The sequence below is a fragment of the Macaca thibetana genome, chromosome 19 (genome assembly GCF_024542745.1).
Source record: "Macaca thibetana thibetana isolate TM-01 chromosome 19, ASM2454274v1, whole genome shotgun sequence".
Lineage (NCBI taxonomy): Eukaryota > Metazoa > Chordata > Mammalia > Primates > Cercopithecidae > Macaca > Macaca thibetana.
The window spans coordinates 6,920,194-6,943,859 of NC_065596.1; the positions used below are offsets into that span (position 1 = coordinate 6,920,194).

The 23,666-nt window shown below is 52.0% G+C and overlaps 2 protein-coding genes across 2 annotated transcripts in view; both read left to right on the forward strand.

Moving 5' to 3' along the window:
- BST2 (bone marrow stromal cell antigen 2) overlaps positions 1-23,666 on the forward strand; it is a 365,601-nt gene that overhangs the window by 99,355 nt on the left and 242,580 nt on the right. The window lies entirely within an intron of this gene.
- The window catches only part of UNC13A (unc-13 homolog A), a 92,463-nt gene that overhangs the window by 32,552 nt on the left and 36,245 nt on the right, over positions 1-23,666 (forward strand). Inside the window, exons 9-24 of the mRNA XM_050769896.1 lie at positions 1,128-1,335; positions 3,602-4,114; positions 4,616-4,724; positions 6,885-6,931; positions 10,525-10,615; positions 11,127-11,198; positions 11,459-11,678; positions 12,746-12,973; positions 14,105-14,246; positions 14,373-14,542; positions 17,441-17,556; positions 18,876-19,039; positions 19,769-19,919; positions 20,534-20,602; positions 20,897-20,986; positions 21,201-21,335. Coding sequence (XP_050625853.1) covers positions 1,128-1,335; positions 3,602-4,114; positions 4,616-4,724; positions 6,885-6,931; positions 10,525-10,615; positions 11,127-11,198; positions 11,459-11,678; positions 12,746-12,973; positions 14,105-14,246; positions 14,373-14,542; positions 17,441-17,556; positions 18,876-19,039; positions 19,769-19,919; positions 20,534-20,602; positions 20,897-20,986; positions 21,201-21,335 — 2,525 coding nt within the window. The remainder of the gene's footprint in view (positions 1-1,127; positions 1,336-3,601; positions 4,115-4,615; positions 4,725-6,884; positions 6,932-10,524; positions 10,616-11,126; positions 11,199-11,458; positions 11,679-12,745; positions 12,974-14,104; positions 14,247-14,372; positions 14,543-17,440; positions 17,557-18,875; positions 19,040-19,768; positions 19,920-20,533; positions 20,603-20,896; positions 20,987-21,200; positions 21,336-23,666) is intronic.

The following is a 23,666-nucleotide window of genomic DNA, read 5'->3' on the forward strand; positions in this document are numbered from 1 at the left end:
CCAGCCTGGAGTGCAGAGGTGTGATCTTGGCTTGTGGCAGCCTCCGCCTCCTGGGTTCAAAAGATTCTCCTGCCTCATCCTCCCAAGGAGTTGGGATTACAGGCACCTGCCACCACACCCGGCTAATTTTTGTATTTTTAGTAGAGACAGGGTTTTGGTATGTTGCCCAGGCTGGTCTCGAACTCCTGGCCTCAGGTAATCTGCCCGCCTTGGCCTCCCAAAGTGCTGAGATTATAGGTGTGAGCCACTGTGCCCAGACTTTGCTTTACTTTTATCATTCTTTTTAATTAAAAAAATTAAAAAGATTGCATTATTGAAATCTTTTTTTTTCAGAAGGTACAGCAAAGAATAAAGAAGAAAATGTACAATCCCCAATTATGCCACCACCCAGACATGTGGCTTTTAGAATTGGAATTTTTTTTTTAGGGTTTAGAAAACAAACTGTTCTTTTTTCTAAGGAAACCAAACTAAACCAAAATATCTTTTAGTTCTTATTAAACATGAAGTTTGGCAACTCTACCATATTCCATTTTAGCAATAGATTCTGAGTGTGTGGTGGTTTTGCCAAGCTAAGAATCTAATCCTTTTTTGAAACAGACAGAACCATGTCTCAGCATCTTCTTAGTTCTTGTACATGTAAGTTCAGGTCTGGGGTCCTCACCCTCAGATATCAGGAAATCTCTAAGGGTTAAAGGGCATTCCCTCCACCTTGAACTCCTGATCTTCCTCCAACTTCCTCCTGTTTGTGTGACTCCTGTTATGGAAACTAACTGTCCAGCGGAAAAAAATCCCATCTCATTTTCAGAGATCCTGACCTTGAACAAAGCTGTTCCTCACATTTGAGCTGAAGGATGCCCTCTATTTTGTCCCTGTTTTCTTCACCTTGGAGAACCTACACTAGCACCTAGACTTTAGGTCCAATTTGACCCACATAAAGCAAAGTAGGGTTTTCACCTCCCTTGTTCTGAAGCCTAAATCTCTATTAACATGACCCACAATTCTTTATCCATACTAGTAAAAAATTCTCTTCTTCAGTAGCAGCACCCTAAGTCTGGGAAACTATATTGGCCCCCATCATGTGCACTCTTTCTTCCTCACCCTCTTCCCATACCTCCTCTCTCTTCCAGACGATGACCCCGACAGTGCAGTGGATGATCGCGACAGTGACTACCGCAGTGAAACGAGCAACAGCATCCCTCCGCCCTATTACACTACGTCGCAACCCAACGCCTCGGTCCACCAGTATTCTGTTCGCCCACCACCCCTGGGCTCCCGGGAATCCTACAGCGACTCCATGCACAGTTATGAGGAGTTCTCTGAGCCGCAGGCCCTCAGGTAGGTGCCGTGGAGTGCAGTGTGCACGTGTATGAGGGTCCTGCTGTGTCTCCTGGAGTAGAGAGAGAGGTTGGGGGCTGGACGGAGCTGGAGGTGGAGTTCCAGGAGGGCAGAATTCACATTTTCTTGTGGGAATGAGCCCTTTTTCTCTTTTCCTTTTTTTTTTAAGACGGAGTCTTGCTCTGTCACCCAGGCTGGAGTGCAGTGGCACCATCTCGGCTCACTGCAACCTCCGCCACCCAGGTTCAAGCGATTCTCCTGCCTCACCTCCTGATTACAGGCACACGCCACCACCAAGCCAGCCCGGCTAATTTTTGTACTTTTAGTAGAGACAAGGTTTCACCATGTTGGTCAGGCTGGTCTCAAACTCCTGACCTCAAGTGATCCGCCCACCTCGGCCTCCCAAAGTGCTAGGATTACAGGGGTGAACCACTGCACCCAGCCTCTTTCTTTTTTTTTATTTTTGTATTTTATTTTATTTTATTTTATTTTGAGACGGAGTGTGGCTGTGTCACCCAGGCTGGAGTGCAGTGGCCGGATCTCAGCTCACTGCAAGCTCCGCCTCCCGGGTTCACGCCATTCTCCTGCCTCTGCCTCCCGAGTAACTGGGACTACAGGCACCCGCCACCTCGCCCGGCTAGTTTTTTGTATTTTTCAGTAGAGACGGGGTTTCACTGTGTTAGCCAGGATAGTCTCGATCTCCTGACCTCGTGATCCGCCCGTCTCGGCCTCCCAAAGTGCTGGGATTACAGGCTTGAGCCACCGCGCCCGGCCCAGCCTCTTTCTTTACCCAAAAGCTTGCAAGAAAATTCTACACAGCCAGGCATGGTGGCTGGAGTGCAATGGCACCATCGTGACTTACTGCAGCCTTGAACTCCTGGGCTCAAGCGATCCTCCCACCTCAGCCTCCCCAGTAGCTGGGACTACAGGCACAGGCCACCACACCAAGCTAATTTATTTTTATTTTTTTGTAGAGATGGGGGTCTTGTTCCATCGCCCGGGCTGGTGTTGAACCCCTTTTTATTCCTCTAGCATCCCTGAGGCTGGCCAGGGAAGAGGGTCCCAGGCACTAAGATTGGAGGAGGTATCTAATCAGGAGATGATAAAGTTTGTTGAGTGACTAAGTGAATGATTAGAAGAGGGCTGAGTGGCGGCCCCTATGTTCCCCTGCCTGCACTTAGACAGAGACAGATATTCCTATTGATGCTGAGCACGATCCAGGGTTCATATAAGCAGCATATAACCGAGGGCCTGACCTGGCCAGAGAATGGGGGGCATTCGCACGAGTAAGTGATGTTTCAGTGGGTACCAGAGGATGGGTAGGAGTTTTCTAGATAAAGCAGACAAGGAAGAGACCATGGCAAGTACACAGGTTTATGGTGTTGGAGAGACAATGAGGTAGCCAGTGTGGCTGGAATGGAGGAGGTGGGGAGAAGTGGAGGGAGGTATGCAGGGGGAGTTTGGAGGGTATGGGCCACGCAGGGCTAGCACAGATTTTATTGCAAGGCACTAGGGAGCCATGGTAGGATTTAGAGCAGGGGAGGGAGGTGATTGGATTTACGACTCCCTGTGGCTTCCAAGGGAAGCAGGAACTGTGGGGACAGCATCTGGTAGAGACAGCAGAGGCTGGCCTGGGGTGGGGCCGAGGGTACAGGGAAGTGAATGTATTTTCTATACTTTTTCGAGGTAGAGGCCAGGAGACGTGCTACAGGGCTGTGGTGATGGCGCTGACCCTGAGTTCCCAGCACAGTCAATTGCCTGTCTTCCACAGACCGCAAATGCCACAAAAGCGGGGAATTTTTTTTTTTTTTGAGATGGAGTTTCACTGTTGTTGCCCAGGCTGGAGTGCAATGGCATGATCCCAGCTCACTGCAACCTCCGCCTCCCGGGTTCAAGTGATTCTTCTGCCTCAGCCTCCTGAGTAGCTGGGATTACAGACATACGGCACCATGCCCAGCTAATTTTTTGTATTTTTAGTAGAGACAGGGTTTCACCATGTTGGCCATGCTGGTCTTGAACTCCTGACCTCAGGTGATCTGCCCACCTCAGCCTCCCTAAGTGCTGGGATTCCAGGCGTGAGCCACTGTGCCCGGCCAAAAGGGGGAATTTTTATTTTTTCTGATCATGGCTGTGTTTTCTGGCCCCTAGAGCAGGACGTGGCACAGAGTAGGTACTTAATCGGTGATGAGTCAATGCCTGTGTGACTGGGGCTCAGGTGGGCAGTGACTCGGTACCCCGGCGCCTGAACCCTGTTTCATCCCCACAGCCCCACAGGTAGCAGCCGCTACGCCTCCTCAGCGGAGCTGAGCCAGGGAAGCTCTCAGCTGAGTGAGGACTTCGACCCCGACGAGCACAGCCTGCAGGGCTCCGAGATGGAGGACGAGCGGGACCGGGACTCCTACCACTCCTGCCACAGCTCGGTCAGCTATCACAAAGACTCACCTCGCTGGGACCAGGATGAGGAGGAGCTGGAGGAGGACCTGGAGGACTTCCTGGAGGAGGAGGAGCTGCCTGAAGACGAGGAGGAGCTGGAGGAGGAGGAGGAGGTGCCTGACGATTTGGGCAGCTATGCCCAGCGTGAAGAGGTGGCTGTGGCTGAGCCCAAAGACTTCAAACGCATCAGCCTCCCGCCAGCTGCCCCAGGGAAGGAGGACAAGACCCCATTGGCACCCACCGAGGCCCCCGACACGGCCAAGGTGGCCCCCAAGCCAGCCACACCCGAGGAGGTGCCTGCAGCTGAGCAGATCCCTGAGGCTGAGCCCCCCAAGGCCGAGGAGAGGTAACAGGAGGGGACCAAGGGGCCAGAGGGGCTGCCAGAAGGTCACAGGGTCAATAGGGCTGTGATGGGGTCAGTGTGAACCTGGGCAGTTGCCAGGGCTGAAGTTGTCACAGGCCCTTGGGTTTCTTAAAGGGATCAGAGGTGACAGAGCAGAGTACAGGGGTCAAAGAGGGTTCAGGGGCGTCATGAAGGGGTCTTAGAGGTTGTGACCTTAGGGGTTGCTGGGCTCAGGGAGGTCAAGATCCTGGGTAAATGGGGTGCCAGAGGGACTGGGCTGGTGAAAAGGAAGCTGGGGAACAGTGAAGTGTCAGAGAAGCGTTGGGTGTGTGGGAAGGGGTGAGGGGCACCGAGGTGGGCCAGGGGACACAGGTGGGTCCCCATGTCTTTGAGGGGTCAGAGATACCATGGGGAGCCGTGCATCACTTTCACAGCTGGAGGGTCGAGGGAAGGTCAGGAGTCACGGAGAGCCAGCCCGGAGCCTCATAGCATTCCCTGCCTCAGTTTCAGGCCGAGAGAGGATGAGGAAGGCCAGGAGGGGCAGGACTCCATGTCCAGGGCCAAGGCCAACTGGCTGCGTGCCTTCAACAAGGTGCGGATGCAGCTGCAGGAGGTGAGTGACACGCCCAGCCATGCCCCTGCCACACTCAGCCAGGCCATGCCCAATGCCACGCCCACACATGGTTTGGCCACACCCACACCTAAATTGGCCACGCCCAACACCCCACCTGCACCCAAGCCTAGCCTGGGGATGCCTAGTGCAGTCCGCACACTGTGCCCATGCAACACCCACCCTGACCCTTCCTTAGCTATGCACGCACACAGCCCAGGGTATCCCCATGACCTGTCCACACTAGCCTGGCTATGCCCACTCTCAAACCCCACACCAAGTCTGGCCCCACCCATCCCCAGCCCAACCTCCTCCCCAGTGTCAGCCTGGGGTTTCTAAGTCAAGAGGGAGGAGAGAAAACTGGGGCTGAAACAGGGCTGAAGTCATGGTTAGGGATCAAGGTCAGGGTTAGTTCAGCTATCAAAGATCAGAGGTCAGGGTTAGAATTGGTGTTAGGCAAAGGGGTCAGTGCTTAGGGTCAAATTGGAAGTCATCGTCAGGGTTAGGGAAAGGTCTGGGGCCGGGTCAGTAGGGGAGTAGGAATCAAGGGAAGGAATTAGCATCAGGGTCAAGGTGACTGTTCAGATGGGCAGCAGGATTGAGGCCATTGATTTATTCTTTCATTCAGCTCACCCTGGGCTGGGGACAGCTGTGTTGCTCTCCAGGGTTACCCTCCAAACTGCAGTAGGCTTGGCAGGAGGAGATTCTAAACAGGCTTCCAGAGGTTTAGACCATCAAATATCAGAGCCACAAAAATACCAAACGAAATTTCTCATCAGTTTTAAAATAGAAATCTATTTTTTGACTCAGCGATACATACATATGGTTCTAAATTAGACAGATGGAAGAGTACACAGTGAAAAGGCTATTGGATAACTTTCACTACGTCAAGAAATTAAATTGAAAAAATAGCAGCTACTACTGGAACTATGTGATATACAAGAAAAACAAACTATGGAACTAGTAATATGACAAGAAAAAGACACATGGAGGGCTCTCTGGGTTTCATAGGAAAAGCATAAAACTAATCCAAGGCAATCAGGAAAACTCCCTGGAGGAGATGACACTTAAGGAAAGGTGACATCCAAAATATTTCAACAATATTTCAGGAGCTCACGCCTGTAATCCCAGCAATTTGGGAGGTTGAGACGGGAGGATCACCTGAACTCAGGAGTTTGAGACCAGCCTGGGCAACGTAGTGAGACCTCATCTCTAAAAGAAAAAAAAAAATTCAGAGCTGGGCATAGTGGCTCACGCCTGTGATCCCAGCACTTTGGGAGGCTGAGGTGGGTGGATCACCTGAGGTCAGGGGTTCAAGACCAGCCTGGCCAACATAGTGAAACCCCATCTCTACTAAAAATACAAAAAATTAGCTGGGTGTGGTGGTGGGCGCCTGTAATCCCAGCTACTAGGGAGGCTGAGGCAGGAGAATCGCTTGAACCCAGGAGGCAGAGGTTGCAGTGAGCTGAGATTGCACCACTGCACTCTAGCCTAGGCAACAAAAGGGAAACTCCATCTCAAAAATATTTCGGGAGCTGAGTGTGGTGGCTCATGCGTGTAGTCCCAGCTACTCAGGAGGCTGAAGCAGGAAGATATATGAGGCCGGCAGTTCAAGACCAGTCTGGGCAATATAGCAAGACCCTGTCTTTAAAAAAACCAAACACACCCTCAATATTTCAGAACAGAAGAGTACTGCCTGTCTTTCTCATAGGACTCCCCCATGTTAACCCTTTAGTTACAAGATGGAGGGAAGGTAGGGGGCATAGACCCCGGCTCTATGCTGAGACCTGAATGATAAATAGAGGCTGGTTGGCTGCAGAAGGTGGAAAGAGGTACAAGCTGAAGTCACAACTCCTGGAAAGGGCCCGGGGCCAGAGAGCAGATGAACAAGTGAGACTGTAGGGGGTTTAGGGAATAAGCAATGAAGAGACAGGTCCATTGAGGTGGTTGAAAGAAGGGAGCTTCTTTCTCCCCCAGCCCATCTGACAGATGGACAAACTAAGGCCCAGAGATAGCCAGGGAACTTCCTAAAACCACTCAGCCAGGACTAGGACCCAGGCCATCTGACTCCCAGCCCAGAGGGGAGTCAGAAGTGGGTGTGGAGCCTGCTCTGGGAAGGGGAGGGACAGCCACACTGACCATATCTGTTTGTCTGTCCTGCAGGCCCGGGGTGAAGGAGAAATGTCCAAATCCCTATGGTTCAAAGGCGGGTAAGTATTGGAACTGTGAGCTGTGGGTGGAAGATTTGAACCCCGAGCCCAAAGCTGGTTTGCGCCTGAGCCTCAGCCCAGAGAGGATGGGGAGGGGTTCCATTTAGACAGAGGACAAATTGAGCTTGGGCAAAATATGTCACTTTCATAAGGTACACAACCACACGTAGACGCAAAAGACAGTAATCTTTGAAGATAGGGCCGGGTGCAGTGGCTCGTGCCTGTAATCCTAGCACTTTGGGAGGCCGAAGCAGGAGGATCATTTGAGGTCAGGAGTTCAAAACCAGCCTGGCCAATATGGTGAAACCCTGTCTCTACTAAAAATACAAAAATTAGCTGGGCATGGTGACAGGCACCTGTCATCCCAGCTACACGGGAGGCTGAGGCAAAAGAATTACTTGAACCCAAGAGGCAGAGGTTACAGTGAGCCGAGATCGCACCACTGCACTCCAACCTGGGTGACAGAGCGGGATGCTGTCTCGAAAATAAACAAACAAATACATAGGTAAATAAATGTAAGATAAAGCAGATACTATTAGGACTAGATATTATTGGGAAAGATACACTATACATTTGTAATCCCGGAGCAAAATTTTTGCTTTGATTTCTATTTTTAAATCTCTTTGATGATTGCTACAGTTGTGGGCTCTTTAATTAAAGATAGTTGTTTAGTCTTCAGTGGAGCATGTGGTCACATCTAACCTCTTATGTTATGGATTTTCAGGTTAGAGGATGCACAAGATATTTTAAAAATATGTTCAGGTTTTAAAATAGCAGCACGATAGTGACCTTCCTTGTACGTCCTTGGCAAACAGGCAGGGAGACAGCAACTGGGATTGCTTAATAAATGAGCAGGTGCCCCAGCTTGAGAGCCTTGGATGCAGGGCCTGAAATGGGGATTCCTGTGCACGTGATTTATGAAGGATGTGCTCTCAGGAGAAACCTGTCAGACAAGGGGAGGCTGCCGAGAAAAGATGTGGTTTTTTTTTTTTTTTTTTTTTTGAGACGGAGTATCGCTGTGTCGCCCAGGCTGGAGTGCAGTGGCGCCATCTCGGCTCACTGCAAGCTCCGCCTCCCGGGTTCACGCCATTCTGCTGCCTCAGCCTCCGAGTAGCTGGGACTACAGGCGCCCGCCACCACACCCGGCTAGTTTTTTGTATTTTTAGTAGAGACCGAAAAGATGTGGTTTAGGAGTCTCAAAGCCTCAGGTGGCTCCTGCAAAAAGCTTTGTAGGTTGAATAGCCCTGCAGGGCTTGTCTGGAATCGTTGGCTGCAGGCACCTATCTCATTGGCCAATGAAAACATTTTGGGGCCAGGCGTGGTGGCTCACACCTGTAATCCAACACTTTGGGAGGCTGAACTCCTGAAGCCTGACGTCAGGAGTTCAAGACCAGCCAGGCTGGCCGGGCACGGTGGCTCACCCCTGTAATCCCAGCACTTTGGGAGGCTGAGGTGGGCGGATCATGAGGTCAGGAGATCGACACCATCCTGGCTAACACGGTGAAACCCCGTCTCTACTAAAAATACAAAAAATTAGCCGAGCATGGTGGCAGGCGCCTGTAGTCCCAGCTACTTGGGAGACTGAGACAGGAGAATAGTGTGAACCCAGGAGGCAGAGCTTGCAGTGGGCCGAGATCCCGCCACTGCACTCCAGCCTGGGCAACAGAGCGAGACTCCGTCTCCAAAAAAAAAAAAAAAAAAAAAAAAAAAAGACCAGCCAAGCCAACATGGTGAAACCCCGTCTCTACTAAAAAATACAAAAATCAGCCAGATGTCGTGGTGCATGCTTGTAACCCCAGCCACTTGGGAGGCTGAGGCGGGAGAATTGCTTGAGGCTAGGAGTTCAAGACCAGCCTGGGCAACATAGTGAGACCCCCCCATCTCTACAAAACAAATTTTTTTTAATTAGCTGCGTGTGGGCCAGGTGCAGTGGCTCATGCCTGTAATCCCAGCACTTTGGGAGGCCGAGGCGGGTGGATCACCCGAGGTCAGGAGTTTGAGACCAGCCTGGCCAACATGGTGAAACCCCATCTCTACTAAAAATACAGAAAATTAGTCAGGTGTGGTGGTGGGCACCTGTAATCCCAGCTAGTTGGGAGGCTGAGACAGGAGAATTGCTTGAACCCAGGAGGCAGAGGTTGCAGTGAGCCAAGATCATGCCATTGCATTCCAGCCTGGGCGACAGAGCGAGATTCCATCTTTAAAAAATAAATAAATAAATAACTAGGTGTTGTGGCGTACACCTATGGTCCCAGCTACTCAGGAGGCTGAGGTGGGAGGATTGCTGGAGCCCAGGAGATGGAGGCTACAGTGAGCCGTGATTGCGCCACTGCACTCCAGCCTAGGTGACAGAATGAGATCTTGTCTCAAAAGAAGTCTGGGCACGGTGGCTGACGCCTGTAATCTCAGCGCTTTGAGAGGCCAAGGTGGGCGGATCGCCTGAGGTCAGGAGTTTGAGACCATCCTGGCCAACATGGTGATACCTTGTTTTTACTAAAAATATAAAAATTAGCCAGGCACGGTGGTGGGCACCTGTAATCCCAGCTACTTGGGGAGCTGAGGCAGGAGAATCGCTTACACTTGGGAGGGGGAGGTTGCAGTGAGCCAAGAAAGGTTTTATTTTTTATTTATTTTTTATTTTATTTTATTTTATTTTATTTTTGATACAGAATCTCACTCTGTCACCCAGGCTGGATTGCAGTGGCACAATCTCAACTCACTGCAACCTCTGCCTCCGGGGTTCAAGCAATTCTCCTGCCTCAGCCTCTTGAGTAGCTGGGATTACAGGCACGCGCCACCACGCCCGGCTAATTTTTGTATTTTTAGTAGAGACGGGGTTTCACCATGTTGGTCAGGTTGCTCTCAAACTCCTAACCTCAGGTGATGCACCTGCCTTGGCCTCCCAAAGTTCTGGGATTATAGGCGTGAGCCGCCACACCCGGCCTCATCTGTATTTTAGTATATTATTTAGATTTGCCTTAATTCACGTTTTCATTCAAGGTGGGCAACTACATCATCTGCCCATTTTTCAGATGAGGAGGTTGAGGCCTGGTGTCTCCATTTCTTAGGACTGCTATCACAAAGTACCACAACCGGGAGGCTTAAAACCACAGCAATGTATTCTCTCGCAGTTCTGGAGACCAGAAGTCTGAAATCAAGGCATTGGTAGGGCCACGCTCCCTCTGAAATCTGTAGAAGAGAATTCCTCCGCTGCCTCTTCTAGCTTCTAGTTTGCTTGAAATCCTTGGCCACCGAGTATTGGTTTGTAGATATGTCACTCCTTGCCTCAGCCGTCATGCAGCCGCCTTCTCCCCATGTATCTCTTCTTCTAAGGGCACCAGTCATATTAGATTAAGCATCTACCCTACCCCAGTATGACCTTATCTTAACTAATTCATCTCCAACAACCCCGTTTCCAAATAAAGTCACCTTCTGAGGTAGTGGGGGTTAGGGCATCAACATATCTTTTTCTTGCGGGACCCAATTCAACCCTTTAACACCTGTGGGGGTTAAGTATTGTCTCCAGGGCTCGAGTGATGTCTATGTGAGGAATAGGGACATCTGGGCCCTCAATGTCCCTCTGTTTCTTACAGCCCAGGAGGTGGTCTCATCATCATCGACAGCATGCCAGACATCCGCAAGAGGAAACCTATCCCACTCGTGAGCGACCTGGTAAGCGCCCTCGTCCTTTACACCCCGAGCAGAGCAGGCCTGCTATAAGCAGTACACAACCTGTGGAACTGCCCATGGTCAACCTGGGGTTGGGGGCTAGCTAGGGATTCTGTGAGACTAATGTAATCTGATTTCTACCCCCACGTGCTGCATGGACACTTCAGGCCATGGTGAGTGATGACAACATGGGCCCCTTGGGGTCTTCTCCCCAAACTCCCCCACTGGGATCTTCTAACAGGCCCCCAATTCATGGATTCTGGGGGAACCTTGCTGTGTCCCACTGTGTTGCATGTTGTGAGTCAGGGGTGTGGGGCTGCTCACTTTCCAGGGTCCCTTCTAACTCAAAGCCTCTGTCACCTCCTAATTCTTTGTTGGGTCTGGCCCGGATGCCTTCGGTGACCTGTTTTCAATTTGCGGTTGTGGCTTCAAAATGTGGCTGCTGGCCCCATCCGTGGCTGTGAACTCTCCCGGTGGTAATCTCATGGATGTCAACCCCCGACTCCCTCTTCTGTGACCTCCCTAGTCCCTGGTCCAGTCCAGGAAAGCGGGCATCACCTCGGCCTTGGCCTCCAGCACGTTGAACAACGAGGAGCTGGTGCGTGGGGCACCCGTTTTTGCCCGGGTCAGGGACGGACTGGGCTGGGAGCTTCTGGAATTGTCCAAGCCTCTGTGGGTCCCTGGGAAGAGGAGGGGTGTGTGTGTGACACAGACTGGCAGAAGGCAGTGGGGATTCCGACAGCGTGGAGGCCGGGGAGGGGCTGGAACCTTACCGCGTTCAGTGCTGGGGCGGAGTGGGGCAGGACAGGGACAGCGCCAGGTTAGCCCCCACAAACAGCATCCCCTCCCTCCCTGCAGAAAAACCACGTTTACAAGAAGACCCTGCAAGCCTTAATCTACCCCATCTCGTGCACGACGCCACACAACTTCGAAGTGTGGACGGCCACCACGCCCACCTACTGCTACGAGTGCGAGGGGCTGCTGTGGGGCATCGCGAGGCAGGGCATGCGCTGCACGGAGTGTGGTGTCAAGTGCCACGAAAAGTGCCAGGACCTGCTCAACGCCGATTGCCTGCAGCGTGAGCGCAGGGCCTGAACGCAGGGTCGTGGGTTGGCGTGGGGAGCCCCCGGGCTTGCATGGCGGGGAAAGGCTGAAGGGGCAAGGCGATGGGTAGGGCACCATGGGGCGGGGCAAGGGGCGGGGCGTCGTGAGGCAGGGGAGGAACTGGGGGTGGAGTTAAAGAGGCAGGACTCTCTGGGGGCAGGGCTAGGGGGTCGAGCGATGGGGAAAGAAACTGGGAGGGTGTCAGAGAGGAGTGGGGCAGGGCTCAGGGACTAGCTAGGTTGTGCAAAGGACAGGCTTAGTGAGAAGAGGCAGCTCCCCTGGATAAAATGGGTTGGCTAGGGGTAGCTCTGAGAGGAAGGGGGCCTCAGAGAGGGAAGGGCTTCAGACTGCAAGAGGACTGTGGAGGAGGGGGGTTGGAAGGGGGAGGGGACTCAGAGGAGGTGGGACCAAGAGAAAGGGAGGGGTCTCAGAGAAGGAAGGGGCTCAGAAATGTGGAGGGGACTCACAAGGATGGAGATCAGAGATGCGGAGGGGATTCAGAGGAGTGGAGCTCAGACAGGCAGCGGGACTCAGAAGGGTGGGACTCAGAGGGGGCGGGGACTCAGAGGGGTGGGGCTCAGAGAAGGGGCGGGGACTCAGATGGGGTGGTGCTCAGAGAGGGGGCAGGGACTCAGAGGGGTGGGACTCAGAGGCGGCAAGGACTTAGAGAGGGGCCCGGAGACTCACAGTTGTGGGACTCAGAGAGGGGGCGGGGACTCGGGTGGGACGCAGAGAGGGGGCGGGGACTCAGAGGAGTGGGGCTTAGGGAAGAGGCCTTAGAGGAGTGGGGCTCCAAAAACCTGTGGGGACTCCAAGGGGTGGGGGGCAGAGAAGGGACATGGGGACTCAGAGGAGCATGGCTCCGAGAGGAGGTGAAAGGGTGAAGGGTCTGGGTGGGGGGTACAGAGAGTAGGTAGGAAACCGGCTTCAGGGAGTGACACCTGAGTCCCCGCAGTTGATGAGTGGGGGCCGGGCTCTCACCTTGGTGAGGAGCCACTAGGCAGAGGCGCTGGGGTCAGCGCCGGCCTCGGGCGTCCTCAGGGGCTGCGGAGAAGAGCTCCAAGCACGGGGCGGAGGACCGGACGCAGAACATCATCATGGTGCTCAAGGACCGCATGAAGATCCGGGAGCGCAACAAGCCCGAGATCTTCGAGCTCATCCAGGAGATCTTCGCGGTGACCAAGACGGCGCACACGCAACAGATGAAGGCGGTCAAGCAGAGCGTGCTGGACGGCACGTCCAAGTGGTCCGCCAAGATCAGCATCACCGGTGAGGGGACGTGGGCCGCCACAGGGCCCCTCCTTCTTCACCCTCTGAGACCTGTCTCATGCCCTGTCCCATGGCCAGGTCCCTCTCCTTTGCAGCGTGCACTCAGTCTCGTGCATTCCATCCCATCTCCGCCTGTGCACGCATGTGGGGGGACATGCGTGCCTCCAAACGCCTGTTCAGGGCACTGTATCTGGGTTCGTCTTGGATGGTGCCTTCCAGAGTGAGACCCCAAGAAGAGGAATTGAGGGTGCATAGTTTATCTGGAAAGTGACCCCAGAAAGTCCTGGTGAGGGGCAAGGACTTGAGACAGGGATGGAAGGAGTCCTGAAGGCGATGCCTTGAGCAGACAATGCTATGGGCAACGGGCTCAGCCCATCATGGGGCCGTTGGTGAGAACGTCGAGCATGCAGCTCAGTGTGACCCCACTCAGGGGTGAGGATACTGGCATTTCTCCACACCCAGCCTCATGTGGGTTTCCCCATAAACAGACCCCAGGATGAGGATTTCAGGGTATATGGGTTATCCAGTGGGTGACCCCAGGATGGAACTGGGGTGGTGAGTTAGGAAGGGAAGGCACCCTGCAGGGGGCGCTAACGAGCAGGAGCTATCGGGGACAATGGGTTCTTGTGAGTGTCTGACCTCAGAGAGTTCACACCTGAGAGAGGTCCTATCCATGCGGGAGGCAGCTGGGGCACCTTCCCATCCTTCATGGGTTGGGGGCTCCCTCCCTGCACTTTGGGAGGCTGAGGCTGAGGCAGGTGGATCACCTGAGGTCAGGAGTTCGAAACTGGCCTGGCCAACATGGTGAAACCCCATCTCTACTAAAAACGCAAAAAAATTAGCCGGACACGGTGGCACGTGCCTGTAATCCCAGCTACTTGGGAGACTGACGCAGGAGAATTGCTTGAACCTGGGAGGCAGAGGTTGCACTCCAGCCTGGGTGACAAGCAAAACTCAGTCTCAGAAACAAACAAACAAAAAACCTCTCTAGCAAGCCCAGCGTGCCCTGCCATTGCTCTCCAGCCATGCTGCAGGCATCCCAATTATTGGCCTGTAGCGTGTGGCAGTGACTGTTCCCAGCATGCCTCGCTCCTAGAGTGCACACCTGTGTATGCCCTCTGTGTCTTCCAGTGGTCTGCGCACAGGGCTTGCAGGCAAAGGACAAGACGGGATCCAGTGACCCCTACGTCACCGTCCAGGTTGGGAAGACCAAGAAACGGACAAAAACCATCTATGGGAACCTCAACCCGGTGTGGGAGGAGAATTTCCACTTGTAAGTGCCTGGCTAGGTCACTGGTCCCGTGTGGGGCACTCTGCTGGGGCAGCCAAAAGAGGGCTCCAAGCATAGGACTCACACTGGCCGCCTGACCCCCGCCTCTGGCTCCTCCTCCTGCCACAGTGAATGTCACAATTCCTCCGACCGCATCAAGGTGCGCGTCTGGGACGAGGATGATGACATCAAATCCCGCGTGAAACAGAGGTTCAAGAGGGAATCTGACGATTTCCTGGGGCAGACGATCATTGAGGTGCGGACGCTCAGCGGCGAGATGGACGTGTGGTACAACCTGGGTGAGAGAAGCTGGGTTCTGAAGGGGGTGGGGACGGGTCCCAGGGATCCAGCCAGAACTGGAGCCCATGAAGAGCGGAGAGATGCATTCTCAGGAGGAGTTTGGTCGAGGACCATAATCTGATGGGGAATCCAGGGTCTAGGAGCCCAATGTGATGGGAGCAGGAAGCACCCATGCCAGGAGGGTGGGCAGAGCCCAGAAACCTCTTAGTTCAGCTTAGAAGGGAGGGTGGGGACAGAATCTCCATGTCCCAGTCTAATGGGGGAGGCAAGAAGCAAGAACTGGGAATCCTAGTCTGAGGGGAGAGACAGAGACCTAGGAACCAAATCTAAGAAAGAAGATTGAGCTTTAAGAATCCTGGCTGGGGCCAGGCATGGTGGCTCACACCTGTAATCCCAGCATTTTGGGAGGCTAAGGCAGGCGGATCAGCAGTTCGAGACCAGCCTGGCTAACATAGTGAAACCCCGTCTCCACTAAAAATATAAAAATTAGTCCGGCGTGGTGTTGGGTGCCTGTAGTCCCAGCTACTCGGGAGGCTGAGGCAGGAGAATCGCTTGAACCCAAGAAGACGAGGTTGCAGTGAGCTGAGATCGTGCCATGGCACTCCAGCCTAGGTAACAAGAGCAAAACTCGCTCTCAAAAAAAAAAAAAAAAAAAGAATCCAGGCTGGGTGCGGCCAGTCACTTGAGTCCAGGAGTTTGAGACCAGCCTGGACAACATAGTGAAACCCCATCTCTATAAAAGATACAAAAATTAGCTAGGCGGGGTGATACTCACCTGTGGTCCCAGCTACTCTGGAGGCTAAGGTGGGAGGATCACCTGAGCCTGAGAGGTGAAGACTGCAGCGAGCTGTGATCGTACTGCTGCACTCCAGCCCCGGGGAAAGACCCTTTCTCAAAAAACAAATATAGCCGGGTGCAGTGTCTCACACCTATAATCCCAATAGTTTGGGAGGCTGAGGCAGGCAGATCACTTGAGGTCAGGAGTTTGAGACCAGATTGTCCAACATGGCGAAACCCTGTCTCTACTAAAAATAACAAAAATTAGCCGGGCATGGTGGCACGTGCCTGTAATCCCGGCTACTGGGGAGGCTGAGGCAGGACAATCGCTTGAACCCAGGAGGCAGAAGTTGCAGTAAGCCGAGATCAAGCCATGCACTCCAGCCTGGGCAACAAAGGGAGACTCCGTCTCAAAAAAAAAAGAAGAAAAAAAAAGAATCCAGGCTGGGCATGGTGGCTCCCACCTGTAATCCCAACACATTGGTTGGGTGGCTGAGATGGGAGGATCACTTGAGCCCAGGAGTTCGAGACCAGCCTGGGCAACACAGCAAGGCCTTCGTCTCCATTTAAAAAAAAAAAATAGCTGGGTGTGGTGATGCATGCCTGTAGTCCCAGTCACTTGGGAGGCTGAGGTGGAAGCATCATTTGTGCCTGGGAGGTTGAAGCTGCAGTGAGCTATGATCATGCCACTGCACTCCAGCCTGGGTGATGGAGCGAGACTCTGTGTGCCCCTGACCCCCCACCACAAGAAAAGAATCCAGTCTAAAGAGGGAGGTATTGTTTGGGAATCCTAATCTGAGATGGCTGCTACAGATCCAAGAACCCTGTGTAAAGAAGTTGAGGCCAGGCGCGGTGGCTCACGCCTGTAATCCCAGCACTTTGGGAGGCTGAGGCAGGCGGATCACGAGGTCAGGAGATCGAGACCATCCTGGCTAACACGGTGAAACCCCATCTTACAAAAAAATTAGCCGGGCGTGGTGGTGGGCGCCTGTAGTCCCAGCTACTCAGGAGGCTGAGGCAGGAGAATGGTGTGAACCCGGGAGGCGGAGCTTGCAGTGAACCGAGATTGTGCCACTGCACTCCAGCCTGGGGGACAGAGCGAGACTCTGTCTCAAAAAGAAGTTGAGTAGAATCTGGGGAGTCCAATCTAATGGAGAAGGCAGAGTGTATGAGCCTAATCTGAGGGGGTAGAAAGGACCTAGCCTGAGAGAGGTGAGCAGAACCTCTTAGGTTGGAGGACATCTAGCTATCCATTCTGATGGGGGAGGCGGGAGAAAAGACCAGGGGTCCTAGTCTGAGGAGAGAGGGACAGACCCAGGAACCATGTCTAAGATGTATAGTCTCTGGGGAGCATGATTTGATGGGGGAGGCAGGGCCTGGGAGCTCAGACTGGGAAAGAAGCAGGGCCTAGGGCTGCTAGTCTAAGGAGGGAGGCACCTACCCAGGAACTTGATCTGAGTGAGGAAGCAAGGTCTGGGATCCTTGTTTGAAGGGAGAGACAGGGCTTAAGGAATTCTAGCCTAAGCGGGGAGACTCAAGCCTAGGGAGCCAATCAGAAGAGAGACACCAAGCCCTTAGCTTCCGGAAGTCTGGGAGGACTACAGAATCGTGCATCTATTAAAAATTGCCTTGGGAGGCCAAGGAGAGCGGATCACCGGAGGTCAGGAGTTCAAGACCAGCCTGGCAAACATGGGGAAACCCCGTCTCTACTAAAAATAAAAAATTAGCTGGATGACGGATCTCAAAAAAAAAAAAAAAAATTTGCCCACAGCTGGCCGGGCGCGGTGGCTTATGCCTGTAATCCAGTACTATGGGAGGCTGAGGCGGGTGGATCAGCTGAGGTCAGGAGTTTGAGACCAGCCTGGCAAACATGGTGAAACCCCATCTCTACCAAAAGTACAAAAATTATCCAGGCATGGTGGCAGGCACCTGTAATTCCAGCTACCCGGGAGGCTGAGACAGGAGAATCGCTTGAACCCAGGAGGTGGAGGTTGCGGTGAGCCGAGATCGCCCCACTGCACTCTAACCTGGGTGACAAGAGCAAGACTCCGTCTCAAAAAAAAAGTTGCCCACGGCTATAGTGGGAAGTTCTGACGCTGTCATCCTTTTCTGCCCTGCAGACAAGCGAACTGACAAATCTGCTGTGTCGGGTGCCATCCGGCTCCACATCAGTGTGGAGATCAAAGGCGAGGAGAAGGTGGCCCCATACCATGTCCAGTATACCTGTCTGCATGAGGTGAGCTTCATTGCTTGGCCCCTCCCATACCACCTCCACTCACCATTCCTGCCTGCCCGGCTCTTCCTCTTTCTGGCCACACTATCCACACTCTCCTGGCCTTCTGAAACTGCCCACCATGCCATTCCCTTTACCTGGAAAACTCCTCACTATCCATCAGGGTCCAGATTCAGGGTCACCTCCTCTGAGAAGCCCTCCTTGGCCTCCAAGTTGACTCTCACTACTCACCGTCAGGTTCTTCTTTCTATTCCAGCCCTAACCACTGAGGATTGGGCTGTTTGTGTCTGGGTATGTCTCCTCCAGCTGCCTGGGGTTCCTGGAAAGAACTGTATCCCCAGGAACTAGTTTGTTGAATGAATGCTGGTGAATGAATGAATGATTGAGTAGATGAATGAGTGATGAGTAGATAAAAGGATGGATGGAGAGATGGGTGAGTACATGGATGGATAGATGGATGAGTAGGTAGATTTGTGGCTAGATGTATGATGGATGGATGATCAGATGGATGGATATGTGACTGAACTATTGGAAGTATAGATGTGTGGAAGGGTGAATGTGGGGGTAATTGCTAGATGATGGATGGATATAGATGAATGATGGATGGATAACTTGATGAATGGATAGATTGCTGGATAGATGGTTGAATGGGTAGATAGATGAGATGTTGGATGAGCAGAGTAAGATGTATTGGACGGGATGGATGGAAGTGTGGTTGAGTTATTAGAAGGAAGATTGAGTAGATAGGTGAACTTGTTGATAGTCGGATGGGTAGATAGGTAGATGGATGGATGGATGGATGGATGGATGGATGGATGGATGGATGTACAGGCAGATGGACAAATGGATAAATGGGTGGGTGGGTGGGTGGATGAATGGAAGGATGTGTGGTTGAACTATTGCAAGTATTGATAAGTGGGTTCATAATTTCTGAGTATTTAGCTGGATGGTTGTGAGTAGTTGGTGGACAGATGAGGAATAGATGTATGGATGGATAAATTGATGGGTGGGTGGATGGATGGTTGGTTGTATGGAAGAATGCATGATTGGACAGGTGGATTAAGTTATGGATCAATGTATGAGATGGATGGATAGATGGATGGGTGGATGGATGTGTGGTTGAACTACTGAAAGGTTGGAAGAGTGGATGGGTGAAATTTGGGGTAGTTAGATTGGTGGGTGTGTGGATGGATGAAACAGTAGATGAATGAATTAATGAATAAACAGGCAGATGGATGACATAAGCTGCCCCAGACCCTGGGACCTCTGACCCCTGGCGACCACTTGCACTCTCCATGACACTTTCTTTCCCATGTTGGCAGAACCTGTTCCACTTTGTGACCGACGTGCAGAACAATGGGGTTGTGAAGATCCCGGATGCCAAGGGCGACGATGCCTGGAAGGTTTACTACGATGAGACAGCCCAGGAGATTGTGGACGAGTTTGCCATGCGCTATGGCGTTGAGTCCATCTACCAAGCCATGACGTGAGGCTGCAGGCTGGGGTGCAGGAAACAAGAGGGAGGTCACCAAGTGGGCACTGGCAGGTCTGGGGTGGGAGGGATTCTCAGGGGGAGGATCCAGAGAGGAAGTGGGCATTGTGGAGGGGGGGTGTTTTGTAATTCCCCTGGAGATCAGGACGGCGTTGTGGTTGACATCTGGAGTGACATGGAAGAGAAGGAGGAGTTAGAAGCAGAGATAGAGGCTGGGCATGGTGGCTCAAGCCTGTAATCCCAGCACTTTAGGAGGCCGAGGTGGGCAGATCACTCCAGGTCCAGGAGTTCAAGACCAACCTGGGCAACATGGTGACACCTCATATCTACTAAAAATACAAAAGTTATCCAGGTGTAGTGGCGTGCGCCTGTAATCCCAGCTACTCGGGAGGTTAGGGTGGAAGAATCGCTTGAACCCAGGCGGCGGAGGTTGCGGTCAGCCGAGATTGTGCCACTAAACTCCAGCCTGGGTGACAGAGTGAAACTCCATCTCAAAATAAATAAATGAATAAATAAATAAGAAGCAGAGTTAGAGCAACTCAAATGGATATAAAGATGGAGGGGAGAGGAGATGCAGAGACCCAAAGGACAGAATCAAGCAGGGGATGGCTTGGGAGGTGACGGAGACCCACTCACAGATGCTATCTTGGAGGCATTCTAGGGGGGAACTTGGTCCATCCCAGCTGGACCCCTGGCCCAGTGCCTCCTGCTCCCTCTCTCCAGCCACTTTGCCTGCCTCTCCTCCAAGTATATGTGCCCGGGGGTGCCTGCCGTCATGAGCACCCTACTCGCCAACATCAATGCCTACTATGCGCACACCACCGCCTCCACCAACGTGTCTGCCTCTGACCGCTTCGCCGCCTCCAACTTTGGGGTCAGTCCTGGGGACTGGGACTGGAGAATGAGGGAGAGCCCAACTTTATGCCGGTCAGATCTGATGTGACTCCTGGGTCCCCAGTCTAGACCAGACTGCTGCGTGACTTTCCACCAATCACTACCCGTCTCTGAGCCTCCATTTACTCCTCTGTAGATTGCTATAGAATGGAGGCTGGGTGCGGTGGCTCATGCCTGTAATCCCAGCACTTTGGGAGGCTGAGGCGGGTGGATCACCTGAGGCGAGGAGTTTGAGACCAGCCTGGCCAACATGGTGAAAACCCGTCTCTACTAAAAATCCAAAAGAAAATTAGCCAGGGGTGGTGGCCTGTGCCTGTAGTCCCAGCTACTTGGGAGGCTGAGGCAGAAGAATTGCTTGAGCCTGGGAGTCAGAGGTTGCAGTGAGCCAAGATTGCGCCACTACACTCCAGCCTGGGCAACAGAGCAGGACTCTGTCTCAAAAAAAAAAAAAAAAAAAAAAAAAAGAATACTATAGAATGGAAATGGACATTACGAGGGTGGTGGATGAGGTATACTTGGTGTACAATAGGCGCTCAGCCAGTATGGCGGCCATGTCCTGCTCCATCCATCCTCCCTCCTCCCCTTCCTCCTCAGAAAGAGCGCTTCGTGAAACTCCTGGACCAGCTGCATAACTCCCTGCGGATTGACCTCTCCATGTACCGGGTAGGAAGCGCGTGCAGGAGGATTTGCTCACCCTGTGCACGTATGTGTGCCTGGAGGGGGAAGCTACCAGCAGGTGTATGCATGGGAGGATGCATCTTCACGTGTATGGTGTGTTCCTCCGGCGTGTGTGCACCTAATGTGCTTGGTGCATCCAAGCAGATCCCCAGTTGCTTCGAGGTGCTCTAATCAACCCCAAGCCTGAAACCAGGAAGCCTTTGTATCCCCCTGAAAAGCAGTCTCTCATCCTCCCCCAGCCTTCTTCCATAACCCCACCTCTCTTCCTACTTCCCACAGAATAACTTCCCAGCCAGCAGCCCAGAGAGACTCCAGGACCTCAAATCCACTGTGGACCTTCTCACCAGCATCACCTTCTTTCGGATGAAGGTAGGAAAGGATCTAGTTGCATTTGCCCTCCAAGGAGGGTTCTCTAGGGTTCCCAGTTCCAGGACAAGTGACATTCCTCCTGGAGAGTGGCAACCTTTCTCAGTAACCTTCCTTCATACCACTTCATTTCCTTAAATCCAAAATGACTTGCAGTCACTTCCTGGGGACCTCCTGTCGCAGCTGTGGCCGCCTGTGCCTCTCTCCCTCCCTTCAGGTACAAGAACTCCAGAGCCCGCCCCGAGCCAGCCAGGTGGTAAAGGATTGTGTGAAAGCCTGCCTTAATTCTACCTACGAGTACATCTTCAACAACTGCCATGAACTCTACAGCCGGGAGTACCAGACAGACCCGGTGAGACTCCAGATGGGTCGAGGGAACAGTGACGCCAACTAGACACAGGCTTAAGTCCCAGCACTGCCCCTTCCCGAAGGATTTAACTCTTCTGAACCTCAGTATCTTATTCTATAAAATGGGGTCATTAACCCACATCTCAGGATTAGGGAGAAGAGTTCATGAGCTTTAAGTTTTATTTATTTATTTATTTATTTATTTATTTATTTATTTATTTATTTATTTTGAGATGGAGTCTCGCTCTGTCACCCAGGCTGGAGTGCAGTGGCGTGATCTCGGCTCACTGCAAACTCCACCTCCCGGGTTCACGCCATTCTCCTACCTCAGCCTCCTGAGTAGCTGGGACTACAGGCGCCCGCCACCACACCCGGCTAATTTTTTGTATTCTTTGGTAGAGACGGGGTTTCACCATGTTAGCCAGGATGGTCTCGATCTCCTGACCTTGTGATCCGCCCGTCTTGGCCTTCTAAAGTGCTGGGATTACAGGCGTGAGCCACCGCGCCCGGCCGTGAGCTATAAGTTTAGATAAAATATAGTAGGCACTCAGTACACTTGGCTGCGTAGTTGAGTTTGGCATAAAAAAAATGGTTTTTTTGAGATGAGGCTTCACTCTTGCTGCCCAGGCTGGAGTGCAGTGGTATGATCTCAGTTCACTGCAACCTCCGCCTCCCAGGTTTAAATGATTCTCCTGCCTCAGCCTCCCGAGTAGCTGGGATTATAGGTGCCCACCACCACGCCTAGCTAATTTTTTGTATTTTTAGTAAAAACGGGGTTTCACCATGTTGGCCAGGCTGGTCTCGAACTCCTGACCTCAGATGATCCAGCTGCCTTGGCCTCCCAAAGTACTGAGATTATAGGCATGAGCTACCATGCCCAGCCTGGCATAAAAATTTATGTCTGGCATACAGTCACTGTTCAGTAAATGTTGAGTTAAATTGAATTTATTTATTTATTTATTTATTTATTTATTTATTTTGAGATGGGGTCTCACTCTGTTGCCCAGGCTAGAGTGCAGTGATGCAATCATAGCTCACTGCAGCCTTGACCTCCCAGGCTCAAGTGGATCCTCCCACCTCAGCCTCCCAAGTGGCTGGGACTATAGGTATGCGCCACCATGGCAGGCTAATTTTTGTATTTTTGTAGAGATGGCATCTCACTGTGTTGCCCAGGCTGGTCTCCTGGGCTCAAGTGATCCTCCTGCCTCAGCCTCCCAAAGTGCTGAGATTACAGGCATGAGCCACCACCTGTAAGGAGCTTATAGCCTATCATGAGGGAAAGATGTACGGACTGGAAATTTACAAACAGGGATGGTTAGTATTGCGATAGTGGGATCTCAGGAGGCTGTGGGAGCTGGAGGCAGCCCCTACCTAGGTTCTGATAGGATATAACACATAAGCTGTTTTCAGTTCAATTTGATTTCATTCTTTTCCTTTACATTCAGTTGACTAGAGTTGGAATCAGTCTCGCTCTCATTTGAACTGAGTTGAGGTGAACTGGATTAAATTAGATTGTTTACTTCAACCATAATCAGTTTAGTTCTATTTCTATTTGGTTGACTTAAGTTAAAATTGTTCTTGACAAATTAGTGAGCCAGGCTGGGCTCAGTGGCTCACACCTGTAATGTCAGCACTTTGGGAGGCTGAGGCAGGAGGATCCCTTGAGGCCAGGAGCTCGAGATCAGTTTGGGCAACATAACAGGACCCTCTCTTTGCAAAATATACAAAAATTAGCCAGGTATGGTGGCACACGTGTAGTCCTGGCTACTTCGGAGGCTGAGGTGGGAGGATCACTTGAGCCCAGGAGTTTGAGTCTATGTTGAGCCATGATTGCACCACTGCACTCCAGCCTGGGTGACAGAATGAGACCCTGTCTCTTGAAGGAAAAAAAAAAAATAGTGAGCAGAACTAAGTTGGTAGATTGCGCTGAGTTTTACTGAGTACAAATTCATTCATTTCCATTTAGTTCATTTACAGTCAAGTCAGGTTGTTCTCAACTGGGTTAAATTGTCTTGAGTTAGGATGAACTGGGTTGTTGGATTAGATGCAATTGATTTCAGTTGAATTGAGTTGAATTGGGCTAATTTCAGCTGATTACACTCATTTCCATTGATTAACGAAAGTTGGGTTGAATTGCCCTGCGTATGTGAGGTTGGATTTAGATAGGTAGAATCGGATTGGGTTGACTTGGGTAGAGTTCAGTTCAAGTTGATTTATTTCCATTATTTTGATTTGAGTTGATGTTGATCTTGGACAAGTTGATTAGGTTCAATCCAATGGAGTTCATTTGAGTTTAATTCAATCTAGTTAGGTTGAATTGCACTCCATTCAGCGT